The sequence below is a fragment of the Castor canadensis genome, chromosome 4 (genome assembly GCF_047511655.1).
Source record: "Castor canadensis chromosome 4, mCasCan1.hap1v2, whole genome shotgun sequence".
Classification (NCBI taxonomy): domain Eukaryota; kingdom Metazoa; phylum Chordata; class Mammalia; order Rodentia; family Castoridae; genus Castor; species Castor canadensis.
Window position 1 is genome coordinate 152,184,774 of NC_133389.1, and position 16,827 is coordinate 152,201,600.

The following is a 16,827-nucleotide window of genomic DNA, read 5'->3' on the forward strand; positions in this document are numbered from 1 at the left end:
CCATGATGACCCTGAAGGGAAGTTCGGGAGACCACCAAGCCATCATGAGCCAGATTCTTAAAGCTATTATGTGCAGAGAGCTTCCCAACACATTGTTAAGTGAAAAACAGCAATGAGGTACAAAGAAAGTGAATTCATTGAGTTCTTCCTTTCTTTACGTGTCAGCAAGTACTCTTTCAGTCCTCAATGTTGGAAGCCTACTTTAGCCATAAGTAGAAAAAAAAGGAGGAAGGGACAAGGGGAAGGAGGGAGGGAGGGAAGAAGGAAGGAAAAAAGGAAAGAAGGAAGGAAGGAAGGAAGGAAGGGAGAGAGAGAGGGAAGAAGGGAGGGGTCAAGGGAGGGAGGAAGACAGGTCTTAACTCATGCAAAGATCAGCTAACTCCAGGGCCACCTGGATTCAGACCCCAGAAAATATCATCCAGCAGCACCTGGCTAAGTCCCTGGGGTCTGCTGGCTCTTGCCGTCCAGCAGGCTCTCACTGTGTGGTAACAAAGATGTCCTCCTGCAATTCCATGCTAACCTCTTCAGAAAGCATATGCCTTTAAAAAAATTCTTGCCAAAGTGCCAAAATTGCCTCTGATTGGCCAGGCCTCGATCATGCATCCCAATCATTATGGCTAAAACAATGAGGTCCTCTCATAATCCAGGCTCAGTCACATGTCCACCCATGGAGTCAGGGGATGGACAAAGCTCTACCCAGTTCACATAGCATGAGTAAGGGAGGGGTGAGTCCTCCAAAAGAAGAGACACCTGTCAAAAACAACAGCTATCTACTATAGCTTGGCTTTCTCTTTGTCTCCTAGGTGTTCCACGCCCTGAATCAGAACCAGAAAAAGAAGAGGCCACACCTTTATGGAGGCCTCCCCTGAAGCATGCATCATTTGGAAGGCCACGGGGGATAACAGTGCATCTTCCAGTGGACATGGGCAGTGACACACCCTCACCTCAAGGTAGCTCCTTCCTCCTCCCAGCATCCCACAGGAACCTCACTCAAAAGGGAAGCAAGGCAGAACATACCAGGGGCCTCAACCAAGAAAAGGGAGGTTAGTTCATCCTTAGCCACTTAAAGTTGGCTTTTGTTCAGGCTGCCTTAACCAAAGTCCTTCAGAACAACTAACTTAGTGTCTAGTTCGCAAATCACTTACTCACTTAACCATCCCCCCATAATACTTCCGGCTTGCAGATGCAAAATAGCACCAAACTCACTAAAACTTTCCTGCATGCCCTAGAGTTAATCTTGTTTTTTAACAAGAAATTTTATTTCTAATCTGTTTATCAACATGTATTTATTCATTTAAGAATACCTAATATTGGATTCCAATACAAGTTTTCAAAACATCATGTGATCATCTGAAATTATGCACATGGGTGTATCTAAATGTATATTTAAATGTATCAGATAGGTTGAAAGTAATGGGCCATATTTATAAAGCCATCCATTTTCAGTAAACCCAAGCATCCTTTCCCAAAAGCATGTACAAGATAGCAGGATCGCAAATGTTAAGTGATCTGTGATCAGTGGCACCAGAAGCAGAAGGATGTACATTAACTTGGGAGGAGTTCTCCCTCTGTGCCAAGCACTGTTCTTGGTTTTTAACACAGTTTGTCTCAGCTGCTCCTGGTAATAATCCAATCCTCATTTTATAGACCAGAAATCAGAAGCCCTGAGAGCTAAGTAACTTGTCTGAGGTCACACAACTCTGAGTGGCCTTGCTAGCATTAGAGATAGGATCTTTTAGCCCCAAGTCATGTTGTTATCTATACACTGCAGTGCCCCTGGGTCAGGACATTCTTGACACATATAGGTTTTGAGGACTTCCTTTGATGAGCAGGGCAGAGGCTTATTTAGTTTATCTCTTAAATCAATGTGGGTTTTTTTTTTTTTCACTTTCCTTTTCTTCTATTTTTCTTTCTTTCTTTCTTTTTTTTTTTTTTTTTTTGATAGTACTGGAGTTTGAACTCACGGCTTCATGCTTGCTAGGCTAGGCAGGTGCTCTACCACTTGAGTCACTCTGCCAGCCCTCCTAAAGACTTTGAAATTTCCTTTTTAAAAAAGCCAATATGGGCAGAGGTCACTCTGTGCAAATAAAGAAGAAAGCAGCTTTCCATCTATGGGCCACCACATCAGGTGCACAGCCAGAGCACCAAGATAAATGACAACACGGGTAAATTTCCTCTTCAGTATTGTTCATTTTGTCCTGCCATCCACTTGTTCTCAGCTGCCATATCCACCCACCAGGGGCTATGCATCTAGAGTTTATCCATCCCCTGACACCCTGCCATGCAGAAGCCTCTGATTCATTGGTTTGAGTTAGTTCAGTATGTGACCCAACCTAGCAGCAGATGCATTACAGAAAAGGAGCCAAACTGAGCTGGTGGCTCACACCTGCAATCCTAGTTACTTGGGAGGCTGAGATCAGGACGATCCAGGTTCAAGACCAGCCCAGGCAAATAAACCCATCTCCAAAATAACCAGAGCAAAATGAACTGGAGGTGTGGCTCAAGTGGCAGAGCTCCTGCTTTGCACATGTGAAACTCTGAGTTCAAATGATAGTCCCACCCTACCCCCAAAAAAGGAAAGAAAAGAAAAAAAGAAAAGGAGCCAAAGGAAGGTTGTGAGTTCAAGGATGCCTGAGTAACTTAGCAAGACCCTAACTCAGAAAAAAAAATTTTTTTTTTAATATGGAGTGCGAAAGAGGCAAGTTTTTCATGGCACTTTGCTCATAAAGAGATCCCTGGTGTAAGGATATTGAGAGCTAATAAGTGGAGCTGTCTCACAGGCACAGAGGCTGCACAGGCCCATTTATGTCCTTAGCTCAGGGTTATTTCACCTTTACTATCACAGAAATGAAACCAGCTTTTATATCTTCACATACACTCATATTTTACTGTATTTCTGAACCCTCTAAGCATTGTAGATCTCATACATTTTATCCCTTACTAACACATATCTCCCAAGAGCAAGAATATTCTCCTCCTGACTGCAATAGTTACCACACTCAAGAAAAGTAGCACTAGTGTAACACTATTCTATCATATAACCCATATTCACATTTTTCTAACTATATCAATAATGCTCTTTATAGTTTTTTTTCCCACTCCAGAATTCAGCTCGGGACTGTGGTTTGCATTTAGTTGTCACATCTCTTTAGGATCTTTTAACATAGATTTCTCCAGGCTTGCTGCTCATGACATCAACACTTTGAAGAACATAGGCCACTTGCTCAGCAGACACATTCTACCGTTTCTGTTTCCGCATAATGAGAATCAAATAAAGCATTTTTTTTTTTCAGGAATATCACATAGGTGCTGCTGTGTCCCTCTCAATGCATCACACAAAATGTCAGTTTGTTCTGTTATAGGTAATGTTAAATTTCATTATTTGGTTCAAGGTAGTGTCAGATATCCCCACTGTGAGGATATTTTCCCCTTTGTAATTAAATAAGCAATCTATGATATTTTGAGACTAGTCAAAGCAGCTTCCAACCCCAAAAAAGCAACAGCTGTATTGAATGTGAAATAAAGGCCACTCTCTCTGAAAGATGAAGCCAACTTAGGTTCCTGGGTTTCACCTTTCTAGAGAAGAAGTCCCTGGTGGTTTTAAGAAGATAGACCAGAGATAGAGGGCAGAATGTACTTTCTAGAGGGTTATCATCAGTGCTGTGACCCTGAGACTACCATGGACAGTGGTACAGCCAGTTCTCCAAATCCATGTGCTCTAATCCACAGATGTCCAACCATCTGCAAATTAATAGTGCTAGAAAAAAAGTTGTGAACATTTTCAGACTTTTGCCATTATTCCCTAAACAACACAGTATTAACAAAGATTGCAAATCATTTACATTGTGTTGGGTATTATAAGCTGGGGATGATTTAAAACACACGCAAGGGGACGTATGTAGGTTATAAACAAATGCCATGCCAAATAGAAGGGACTTGAGCATCTAAGGGTTTGGGTATTCTCAGGGTACCCCAGAACCAATGGCCCAGAGACACTGAGGGACAGCTAGCTGTACTTTGTACCTTACGTACCTTGAGGAGGGAATGTGGTCATTGACTTTTCTAGCAAAATCGCATCGTCAGCAGAAATCTGTACCCATGAGCTCTAAAACTGGGGTCTCCCTAGTCCAAGGTTCAGGTTGGGAGTGGAAGAAGTTTGTGGCCTCTCTTGCCCACTTCCATCTCAGCCTCCCATCCATAAGATTCCTTCCACTTCTGGGCAACTCCCCGAAGGAAGGGCCACTATTCTAGTCAAGAGTAATTTCATCCTGTCCAAAGTGATATCTGCTCCCTGCTCCTTAGCAGGTCTGGCAAAAAGGGACAAAGTTGACAATGAGTAGAATACATGATCCTAAACACCAGGTGCTATCAACTGAGTTAGAAGAGATTCTTCCTCCTTGTTGCTGATTCAGAAGTTTTCTACTCAGGCTAGGTGTAGTGGTATACCCTTATAATTCCAGCACTCCAGAAGTTAAGGCAGGCAGATCCTGAGGTCCAAGCTTGCCTGGCTACATAGCAAGACCCTGTCTCAAAAAAGAAAGGAAAAGTTTTTTCACTTATGCTTTTTCCCCCTTTTGCTTTTGAAGATGACAAAGCCCTGAGCCAGAGTGTGACCCCACCGCATCCTCTACCCCCCATTAAAGGAAGGAAGTGTCCAGAGAGCCAGGGGAGCCTGGACAGCCTCAAGACATCAGGTTGCAACAGCCCCACAGGTTCCCCAAACGTGAGAGCACTGTCAGCAGGACAAGGTAATCATTCCGGGGTACACGGAAGCCTCCCCTTTCTCCCCCCATTGGCTTGTCTGTGGCCCGTGTCCAGGACTGCCTAGTAGCCATGATGTGAATTCCTTATTGATTGAGAAGGGGAAATGGCAGTGTTTCCGACGATGTCAATGGATTAACGTTCTCGCATATTCCTAAAGAGTCAGTACATGTTTGGAGGGTTTGTGCACCAACATGCACTGCCAGGCCATTTGGTGCTTTCACCACCCTGGCAGCATGGCATGATGACACAGCTCTCTGAGCTGGGGGATGCACCACTGGATGCAGCAGGCAAACTCCACACTGAGCCAGAACCTGCAGGGGAGGGGGAAGCAAGAAGCCTGGGGACCCTGCCAGTAGGAAGCATCCTCACAGGGAAGTCATTCTCCAGCCCAGGACAGATGCTGAATGTCTATGGGAGGGTGAGGTAGGGCCAGCCACGCCCTCTGTGACTTAGCCCTACTTAGAGATCTGGCCCTGAAGGAGCTGGCAGTGAGGGACCAAGATGCTTATACAAAAGTACTGATGCAAGGACAGTCAGTAACAGCTGCCTAGGGCTTTGGTCATAAAGAAAAAATCCCTAGGAGGCTCCGTGCTGGAGTCTGCCAGGCCATGGTCAGGGAAGTGCAGCCCAGTTGACACTCTTTCTCCACTGGAACCTTGGGCCACTTCCCCTCAGGGAGTACCAGATGAAGGAGCTGACAAGTGTGAGGGGATAGATTGTGCAAAGAAAGAGGTGTCTCTGTTCACAGCAAATCACACTCTGGGTTGTGAGAAGCTCTCACTTTGAAAGGACTTGGGAACTCAGAGCTGTGGAGAAGACATCTTTCCCTTCATGCTCACTCAGGGCCAGGATGTACTTAAATCAGCCTTCCCCTCTCCCCCCGACATTTCTCTCCCCGTTCCTCCCTCTCTCATTCAGTCCTCAGAGCATGTATAGTTGAATTCTTGTAAACATACATTAAGTACCTAGATCAGTAACTCCATTCTGTGTTTGCAACTTCTCCATTCAAGGCTAAGGCTAAGATGGTCAAAATCCTCTCCTCTACCCCTTTGTGTCCCTCTCCCTCTCTCTCCCCACTCTATCTCCTTCCCTCCTTCACTCTGTCCCTCCCTCTGTCCCACCTCAGGTTTGGAGCTTTTCTTTTTCAGTCCCATCCCTTTACACTGTGTGGGAGCCATGCCCTTCTAATTCTGGTGTCAATGAACCAAGCTTGAGGGACTGTCCTGTTAGCACAAAGGGCAATCCTGGAGGTGGCATAGCCAGACAAATCATAGTAGTCACACATATATACTCTTGGATACCCTTATAAAGGGAGAATCTGATCTGATCAGAATAGACTGTCACAGCTATGACTGTGACAAGAGGGTAGCCTGAAGACTCAAGTGTGTGCATGCGTGCAAGTGAATGTGTAAGAATACACATATCTCTATGTGTGTGGTGGTGAATTATATGCCCATGTGGGTATATGTGTGTGCTTGTATGCATGAGCACACCTGGGAGTGTGTAAGTGTGTGACTGTTCATGTCTTTAAGTGCACTCAAGCCTGTGAATGAGTGTGTTTCGGTGTATGTGTGCCATTGTTCATGCACGATGCATGGTGTAGGTACGCATGCCTGCATGTGTGTTGTGTATGTGTGCGTGCTTGTCTTCTGAGAGTATGCAAATATATGTGTTGTGCATATATAAGTATGATTATGCATATGGTTGTGTTCATAAGTGTGCTGTGCTATGGGGTGTATATGTGTATCTCTAGGCATCCACTCCAGCTGGTGGCCTGCCCTACTCGGCTCTTTTCTCTTGGAAATATGAAAAGTAAGTGTGGTATAATATGAAAGGTATCTGGTCTTTGTTCCTGGTTCCTGTCACAGAGCTAAAGCTCATGGAATTGCCAGAGGTATAGGGGCACCTTTTCTTATTCATAGGAAGCCTCTTTGGTAACAACTGAGTTTATGCTAATAAGGTGACTTAGGTAGGGCCCCTAGATAACCTCAGGATGGAGCCAGTTGCTAGAAAGACCAAGTAATCCAGTGATTAGAGTCTTGGAACTTTCATCTCCTCCTACCAACCTCCAGGAAGAGAGGAAGGGGAACAGTGGAGGTGAAACTGTAAAAACTCCTGAACCACATGCAACATTCTGAGTTGAAGGTGTTAGGAGGGTCACACGCCCAAAGAGGGCATGGAAGCTCCCAGACTCCACCCCCTTCCAGACCTTGTTCTATGCATCTTGTCACCTGTATCTTCTATCCTTTATAACACAATGGTAAACCTAAGTGTTTCCCTGAATTCTGTGAGCTGTCCTAGCAAAGGATCAAATCCAAAGAGGGAGGCATGGCCCATAGGTTAAAAGCAAAGGCCACAAAGTGGGGGCAGTCTTGTAGAACTGAGCCCTTCACCTGTGGAATCTGTTGCTGTCACCAGGCAGAGAATGTCAGAATTGAATGGAATTACAGGACACTCTGTTGCTGTGTGCTAGAGAGTCGCTTAATGTGGGGAAGACTTTCATACATCTGGTCACCAAAGTGTTCTGTTGTGAGTGAGACTAGAGTAGGGGGAAAAAACAGTCATAGAAACCCCTTCAGTGTTTGTAAGTAAGTGAGGGAATACAGCTTTCTTCTCCTCCATGGCTTTAGCTGGAATCACTAAGCAGTCCCAGCGTTTGCTGCCCTGGGTATGACTGTATGTGCTGAGTTCTGTACAAAGGCATCCGATGGAGAGGGAAAGCAGAGGCAGGAGTGGTGGCTGCACACATCTGGAGAAGGAGCCTCACCAGCTAAGCCCTGTCCCTGAGGTGCCCAGAGGGGCTACCTTCTCCAAACTCTCACAAAGTCACAGTATAGGTTCATGGTAGTCCCTCCCTGTTCATACCACCTTGATAAGGCCTAAACAATGGCTCTGCTGTGTGAAATTCCAGGAGAAGACCTTGCCCTGTACTCTGGCAAGCACCTGAGCACACCAGCATCTACAGGCACATGCCCACTGGGGATTAGGGGGACCCGGTCCAGATTCAGCCTCCCTCATCTGCACTGGGGCTAACATTGCCCCTGCTTGTGCTTATTTCCAAAAAGACTCCAGAGATCCCACACTGGGACACTTCTTGCTGGATCCAGATGGAGAAAACTCCTGCTTGACCCTCCCCGGACCCACAAGAACTGAGGTGCTTCCATCGGGGGAAGGTAAGCTAGCACATTCCAGGTCAGCCTTGTTTTCAAAGGGAAAGATTTTACCTGGAGCTTCCAAACTTTCCCAACAGCAGAGACATCATTAAAACCAGACACAAGTCAGCCAGTTTCTCCCCCTCACTGACACAGAGGTGCCTCTGTAGCTCAGACACAATAGCCCTATGTTCAAGTAACAAGTTCCCTCTTGCCAGGGCATCTGGAGATGGGAGTTCCAACGAAATGGCTTGGAAGAGGCCTAGTGTGCCACGCTGATGCCTTGATGGGATGATAAAGGTCTTTTGGTATCTACCCAAACTTAACACTGCCTTTTCTCTTCTTTCCAACCACCCTGCAGAGGTGGAAGTGGCTAATTGGTAATCCAATCGGGTATCCTTGTTTTGCGCCTTGGTTCATTGCTGTGAATCACCTGGATCCTGACAGATAGCAAGGCAGTTTCCAAAACCCCTTCTGGCATGTTAGCTTTTTGGAAAAGAGATGCTAGCTCTGTGTAATAGCTGTTTTGCAAAGGAAAAAAGAAATGAAGTCAGAGGCTGATGAGTGTCAACCACCCAGAAAACATCATGATGAGCACCCATGAACGCGGCCAGTGGGTCCCTTGATGAGGGAGATTAAAAGCTGCATGTGCTGGATGGGTTATGTCACAACTGGCTTAATAGAAAGCACTTGGATTCAGAGCCAAATTGTCCTCTATGTGGCCAGATGACTTTGGGTCAGTCTGTCATCCTCCTGGTATCCATGGTTCCTCATCTGAAGTGAGGAATTGACCCATTCATCAACTTAACTGTTGCCGCAGTTTACAGCCCGTGTCTGTTGCTATTGAAGTATCACCTAGGACGTGGGTTTTCAGACAATAAAATGCATTTGCTTCCAAAGTCAGCATCAAAGAGCTTCCATCACCATTTGGGTTATACCAGGAGATGGGTATAAAAATACCTTGTTTCTGAATTGGTGGGAGCAGGAGTGAGACAGGTAGTGGGACTGTCGGTGTGGTACAGCTGGTACAACAGCTGGAAAGCAAGTGTGATTCCATTCACCTGCTACACATCTGTCCCCTCTGTTCCAGAAGAAATAGTTTCCCTCTTGTCTAAGCAAAAGCAAGAAGCAGGCAAAGAACCATTCAGGCTTTAAATTGACTGCTGTCACTATTATCCATATGACGCTTCACTCACTATTGTATCCCAGCCACCTACCACTGGGCCTGCCACTTATACAGCAGGATCACAGGAGGGAGGGAGAGAGGCAGGGAGGGAGGGAAGAAAGGAAGAGGGGGGACGGGGAGAGAGAGAGAGATGAAATTTATGCTGAATAAATGGGGTCTTCCCTGCCATTGTCTCCCAATCCCGTGGATGATATATTTAATCCTGTTTGCCTCTCAAATCCAAAGGCACTCACTATATACTTATTTAATCAATCAATACATCAGTTAGTCAATCAGTCAGTCACTCACTGGGCTCTTTCTACCCTTTCCTCCAGACAGAGTGGGCTGACCTCCAGTCTTGATGATAATTAGATGGTGCCCTGGAAAGTGGGGTAAGATCTTAAACCCACATCTCCCCACAAGGGTCTGTAGATCAGATCTAGCTTTCTAAGAGTCTCTATATATTGGAAAAACATTTTCTTTTGGTTCTGAAGGGGGTTAGTTTTGATTCTTGGTTTTCTCATCTTCTTTGGTTTGATTCGAGAGGCAGTATACTGAAAAAAGAAAAAAGAAAACATCTTTTTCATTTTGCAAGGGATTTTTTTCCAACCACAAGACTCTTTGCAGCTTGCTTTGTTCAAATACATCTTTTTTGGGCTTTTGTTGTTGTTATTGTTTTTCTGGTACTGGTGATTGAACCCAGGGCCTTGTGCATGCTAGGCAAGCCTTCTACCATTGAGCCACAGCCCTAGCTTCAAATCCATCTTGCTCTCCATCTTGACCTTCCCCATCCAGTCCCATCCCTCATTGCATTCCAGCTCACCCTCTTCTCATCCCTCTGGTGGCCCAAACATTGTCTCCATTCTTTTCTCTCTAAGCCTTTGCCCAAGTCACCCCAAATATTTAGAACAGCTTCAAGTTCATCTTTTCTAGGACATTTTCCCAAATAAATTCACCTCATTTCACACAGCTGCTTGTGGTCTCAGCCCATTCCCCTCTCTTATTCCCACCTTTGTGACTGTACTATTTATCTGCATCTGTTTTCTGTTTTGCCCCTAATATATGAGTCCTAGGGAACTTCTTCTCTTTATCATTTGTCCAAGAAATGCTTGGCAATTGACTGAATATCCCAGGTGCCACAAAGGATCTTAGGTCTTTTAATAAAAAAAAATTCTTAAGAAAAGGAGGAAATATCTGTCTGATCTTTCTGAGACTTTCAGACTCTGTCAACAACTATTTGGAAATAAATTCTTAGGCAATTAGATCATGATAGCTTACTTTCAGACAGCATAGAAAGATGAATATAACCTTCAGAAGAAGGAAAAAAAATGTGAAGACTAGAGCTGGAATTTGACTCTCTTGGTCATGTTGAGATATTGCAATACTTATAAAATTCAAAGGCTTAACAAAAGAAAAGTTAACTTGGAAGGATAGGAGTCAAAACATTGAACACGCTCTCTGAATTGCTTATCCCAGGTACAAATTCTTCATCTAATAGTCATAGTGCCAGCAATAGACACTTTTTCGCAGAAGTTGGGGGGTTTTTTTTGGTGGGGGTGGTACTGGGGTTTGTACTCAGGGCCTCACACTTGCTAGGTAAGTGCTCTACCATTTGAGTCACACAAACAGACCCTTTTTGGCTTAGTTATTTTTCAGATGTTAGTCTTGCACTTTTGTTCAGACTGGCCAGGACTGAGATTCTCCTACTTATGCCATGCTTGTAGCTAGGATGATGGGTACATGTCACCATGCCCAGCTACTTTTTGCCCAGACTGGCCTCGAATCACAATCCTCCCAATCTTAACCTCCAGAGTAACTGGGATCACAAACATGAGCCACCCCACCTGGCCTCAAAAATTCTTTTATTCAGAAGTTATTTTATTGCAAGAACTTCAGGGACATCTGTGAGAAGGATTCAGACTGGATTTCAGGTTCCAGGTAAGTTTAAATTCCTGGTTTCTTTCACAGTTTCTAATTAGTATTTGTTCTTGCCCTTAGTGGATTTTTACTCTCAAAATGTTTCTTGGGTTGTTCTTTATCATTTAATTAGCACCCTTCCCTCTCACAGCTCTTTCTTGGTATGGCAGTTTAGCATATGGCCACAAATTCCTTGACATTTTTTCCTTCCTAAGGGAGAATTTAATTCTTCTCTCTTGAACGTGAGCTAGACACTTCTAATAAGTACCAACTGTGACAGAATCGATGATGTGTGACTTCTGAGACCGAGTCTGTTTTAATCCATTGTCTGTTGCCATTAACAGAACACCTGAGGCCCACTGATCAATAATGAATTGACTGAGTGTGGTACACTTGTAATCCCAACCAGTCAGGAGGTGAGAGATGGAGGTCTGAGACCAGTCCAGGCAAAAGTGAGAAACCCTATATGAAAAACAAATTAAAGAAAAAAGGGCTAGGGGAGTGGTTCAAATGGTAGAGTGCTTGCCTAGCAAACACATGGCCCAAAATTCAATCCTCAGAACCACTGGAAAAAAAAACGGAAAAGAACAGATTTATTTTAGCTCATGCTTCTGGAGGCTGGGAAGGCATCTGCTCAGCTTCTGGTGAGGGCCCCATGCTGAGTCATAACATGGTGGGAGGCAGCAGGAAAAGCAAACAAGTGTGGGCACCGGTGGCTCACACCTGTAATCCTAGCTACTCCAGAGGCAGAGATCAGGAAGACCGCAGTTTGAGGCCAGCCCAGACAAATATCTCAAGAGACCCGCCCCCCATCTTAAAAATACCCAACACAAAAAAGGGCTGGCGGAGAGGCAAAGCAGTAGAGCACCTAGCTAACAAGCGTGAGGCACTGAATTTAAACCCCAGTACCACCAAAACAACACCACCAACAACAAAAACACGAGGGGGGGCCCTCACTTTGTAAGAACCCATGCTCCCGGTAACTAATACAGTCCCACACGCGTGAGCGTTCACTCACTCTCTGGAGGATTAACACAGAGCCAAAAGGGCATTAATCCCATGAAGACAGACAGCTCCTGAAGGTACTGAGACACCTCTCAATACCATTCCATCAGGATCAAATTGCACCATGAGTTTAGAGGGGACAAACCAGACTCAAACCACTGCAGGCTCATAAAAGGTACTGTGGCTTTCTCCTGGCTTAGATCATTCCCTCTGGAGAAAACTTATCATTGTCTGTCATGAGGCCACTCAAGCACCCTCACGGCAAGCAGTCCACATGGCAAGGAACCAGTCTCCTGCCAACAGCAGGATGAACTTTTCATGCCTCTGACTGGACTGCCTTGAGAGGAGATTCTGCAACCCCAGCTTAGTGTCAGATGACTACATCCTTGGCTGGCACTGTGAATGTGACCTCCTAAGAGACTGAACCAGAATCCCATACTGAAGCCACAAAAATGTGTGCAAAATAACAAAGGTTTATTGTTTTAATTCACTAGGTTCTAGAGTAATTTGTTTTGTAGTAATTGATAATTGTTAATTACAATTGATAATTGTAGTAATTGATAAATGCTTGTCATTGCTTGAAGGTATATGTAAACAGAAAGATGAAGGGTGGTCAGGCCCAGTGACTCACGCCTGTAATCCTCACTACTTGGGAGGCTGACATGGAGAGGATTGCAATTCGAGGCTAACCCAGGCAAATAGTTCATGAGACTTCATTTCCAAAATAACCAGAGCAAAATGGACCAGAGATGTGGCTCAAGCAATAAGCACCTGCTTTGTAAGCACCTGCTTTGCAAGTGCAAAGCCCTCAGTTCAAACAGGGTTCAAACTCCCACCAAAAAAAAAAAAAAATGAAGGGTCCAAGAATATCCCTGCTGGCCCCCAAACACTGATTGGAACAAATATGTACTAAGATATGTACTAAGTGTGCTTTTTGTTCTCCCCATTCGTCCTTCCATGTTGGTGGATATTAGACAAAGTATGATTTCCTGTGAGTAGCCTACCTCCTAAGCAGCTGTTGTCTTAAAGATCATGCCTAGCAACAGAAAGAATTCCTTTAGATGAGGACATGTGAGAAAGAACTGTGGACTAGTGTCCAAAGTCCTGGATTTCATTCTCAGCTCTACCACCTGTGGCGTCTATGATCGTGGTCAAAGAGCTTCAGTTCTTTGAACCTCCTGCTTCTTCCCATGGCAAAAGAGAAGTTGTTATTACATTCAATCCTCTCAGTGCACATCCCACGGAACACCAATGCCTCAGAGAGGGGGCAGGCAGTATGCAAAGAGGGAAGGGGTCTGAGGCCAAGTACATTTGGGAACCAGTGGACTAATGCAGATTCCTGGCATAGGACTTCACAGCACTTCTCATCTGCTAATGCGAATCATGGCCCTTCCAGATGGAGATATGCACCGCTTCCCAAACTTATTTGACCACAGAATACTTTTCTTTTCAGAAAAGCACCATGAGGCTCTAGAACACTTTCGGAACGTACTTTTGAAAATGCTAAGCTGGTGATTTCTAAGCTTCCTTCCAGCTTCAACAGCATATGTTCCTAAATATGCCCCTCCCCCAAGGAGACCCTCTCAGTGAGGGCAGTTCTGTTGTCTAAATCCTGAAGCAGGATCTCAGCCATTCACTAATTGATGGCTGTTCTAAGTTTCATTCTCCAAACAAACATCAGTTCTGAGTCACTGAGTCTATAATACATCCATCACTGGGTGGGAAGAAGCAGAAGAAGTTAGAAGGAGGACCATGTGGTAATAATTTACATGTTCCTTTTGCCCGATCTGTGTTTGCTAATAACCCATAGAAGTAACTGAACATAGAAGTGCAGTTCTACTGAACTCAGGTCAAATATTTGAATAAAAGAAAATATGGCTGGTTGTGGTCGCTGAGCACCTGGCATTTCCTTTCAGTGGGCCTTCCTATACTACAGATGCTAGAGGCTAAAAACTACATTTCCCAGATAAACTTTGCAGCTAGGGACTGGATGCAAATTACTTTCTGCCAATTAGATGTGTCTGCATGAGACCTTGAGGACAGAAATGAGGCAGAAGTGTCCAGGTTTAGGACTACTTGTGCTGGTGCTGAGCTCATGAAGACTAAGCATGTCGAGAGACAGTTTCTGCAGGACTTTTGTTGCCCTGTTTCTTCCCCAAACACCTGGATGGTTTCTGTTCTGTACTGAACCCTGTCTAATAAGCTCTCCCTAAAGAAGTCATGGGAGATTCCCATAAAGCCTTGGGATGGGGCTCAATTAAGAATGTCACATGTACCACAGGATTGAGTGGTTGCAGAAAGCTAGCTGTGACAGCTCTGTTTATCCCAGTCTTTAGAAAGAAGCAGGGTTCTTTGCCAAACCATAAAGATACCAGCAGGGCCGCAGCAAGCCACACTGGAAGGTGTTCACATGGTCACCAGCAGAGCGCTCCTAAAAACACTAAGGACTCTTCTTCCTTCCCTTTGATGAAAGTCTCCTGTGATTCCTATAAACACAAAGGCTCCATAACCTTATATCTGACTGAAAAGTCATCATCACCACCACTTTATGAACTCCAAAGAAGAAAAATAGCAAACTTAGTTTGCTCTGAATCTACTAGAAATTCCTTTTTTGAAGAAAAAGTTCAATATGAAGTGCTGAGCATATTTAATTTCTCTATTTTTTGCATATGGTAGTACTTACATCTTTCTCACAGAGCCTATGAAGCTCTGGATTTCCTTTCTCTTGCCTCTCTTTTGTTTCAGAGAACCCTAAAGTCAGGAGGAAACTTGGGCATCACTATCACCGATGTTTATACAGATGCAACTTTTCATCAGACTTGCTGAGGACACCAACAGATAGGATGTATAAAAGTAGAGCTGGCTGGATGCAGTGAGCCTGACTTTGTCCCTCCCCATGTCTCCATAGCCCTGCTAACTCTTCCCTCCTATGATGTTTCTGGCAAGGACTGGGGAGTGTCCATGGAGGGCCACTAGATCCAGTAACCCTCTCATTTTACAGATTTAGAGAACTGAGGCCTATAGTGGTGTGATTTGCCCAAAGTCATACAACATACCTACATCCAGTTAGGTCAAAGTTCTCCCACTACACACACTTCTGCCAGTCCCTCCTGTCCATCTTACAGGCTTCAAAAACCAGCTGAAATCCCACCTTCATAGTGACCACCTGACTGTCCACAGCAGCCACACGAGTGCTACTTGCTTAGGCTCCACAGCTTAGGACTGCCTGTGCCTCTTTCCAGGCACTCTCATCACTTTATTTTTCTTTTTCTCCTCTCCTAGATTTAAAATTCATAATGGTAGATTTCTCTCCTCTACTTCTAGATAGCCCAGAAAACACAGCTGATACTCACAGAGAATGCCCATAGTTTTGCCTGAAGCTAAAAATAGAAAAGACTTCAATTATCCCCCAAATCTATTTTTCTATTATTCCCTTTTTTGAGAAAACACAGATTCTTTTTTAATTACTTTAGATTTACATATACAAACTCTTATTCCTTTAATCTTTTAATCCTTTGCCAAATAATTAGTAGACATGCATTCTACAAGGAAATATCCATTCATATATTTGTGTAAATATTGACCACAGTCTAGTGTGTTAGATAAAGATATATTAATTAGTATAAAATTAAGAGCATCAAGGAAAGCGTGACAAACATAAGATAGGTTTAAAAGAAATGACAAATTATTACTTAAGAGTAAACTACTAGAGGCAAAGGAGGACAAAATAATCATAACATGAATAATTCACCAGGAATAATCCTAAATGTGTATGTATCAAAAACAGAGCCTCAAAAGAAGTAAAATAACAGAGGACCCAGAAATAGGCTTATACCATATGCTCAACTGATTTTCAACAAAGATACAAAAGCAATTCAACATAGGAAGGACAGCCTTTTCAATAAATGGTGCTTGAATAATTGGGCATCCGCAGGCAAAAAAAAAAGTGAAGCTCAATTTAAATCTTTTTCCTCTATAAAGTCTTCTTTCTTGAAAAATTTTATTGGTATATGTGAATTGTACAGAATAATTGGTTTCATTATGACATTTTCATATATATATAATGTACTTTGATCATATTTACCACCCCATTACTCTCTTGCTCTCCCTCCCTATTATTCCTTCTATTAATAGAATCCCCATCATTGAATTTTAGCTGAACACACGGCTGCTGAGCTAAGGATTGTATTTCTCAGCATCCCTTGCCACAGGTATGACTATGTGACTTTGTTTTGATAACAAAATGTACATGGAAGTAATACGTGCAACTTCCAGATCATTCCCTTACTTACCCTCCCTCTGCTCATTCCCCTTGGACTTGATCTTGGTGGTAAAATAGCTTTAACCATGGGGAAGAAAACCACACACTATGGGGTGATGGAGCAATAAGACATAAGCAACTAGGGTGTCCAGATAACTTCCTGGAGCAAAGCCAACCCAATCTGCCCACTTACCTCTGGACTCCTTCATGAAAGAGAAATAAATGTTTATCTTTATGGGAGGTCACCTTGTTACTACAGCCAACCTTGTATCTTAATAAAAGGCAAGTATGGTATCTGACAACTCTGTGAAAAATCAAACTAATCTATACTTGCACTCCATCTTGTAAAGTATTAAGTAAAATTCCGATATGGACTATCATTGGACCTAAAAGAGAAAAGGACCATTACATTGTGTGTTTGACTGCTTCAATACAGTGTATCAAATACCTACCAGGTGCCAGGGACACAGAAGGATGTAATATTGGAAGTGAACATTCTCAGGCCCTGTAATATGTATGTCATCTCACTCCACCATCCCAACCTATGAAGTATTATCATTTAC

The 16,827-nt window shown here is 43.8% G+C and overlaps 1 protein-coding gene and 1 long non-coding RNA gene across 8 annotated transcripts in view; one reads left to right on the forward strand and one right to left on the reverse strand.

Moving 5' to 3' along the window:
• LOC141422618 (uncharacterized) overlaps positions 1–16,827 on the reverse strand; it is a 123,340-nt gene that overhangs the window by 93,080 nt on the left and 13,433 nt on the right. The window lies entirely within an intron of this gene.
• Positions 1–16,827, forward strand: part of Kiaa2012 (KIAA2012 ortholog) — a 110,953-nt gene that overhangs the window by 32,347 nt on the left and 61,779 nt on the right. For 4 of the 7 annotated variants that reach the window (XM_074071431.1, XM_074071432.1, XM_074071428.1 and 1 more), the window contains 3 exons: positions 804–1,043; positions 4,587–4,748; positions 7,830–7,937. In XM_074071431.1, the coding sequence (XP_073927532.1) occupies positions 804–1,043; positions 4,587–4,748; positions 7,830–7,937 (510 nt within the window). The remainder of the gene's footprint in view (positions 1–803; positions 1,044–4,586; positions 4,749–7,829; positions 7,938–16,827) is intronic. The other 3 variants (XM_074071433.1, XM_074071429.1, XM_074071430.1) reach the window with 2 other exon arrangements.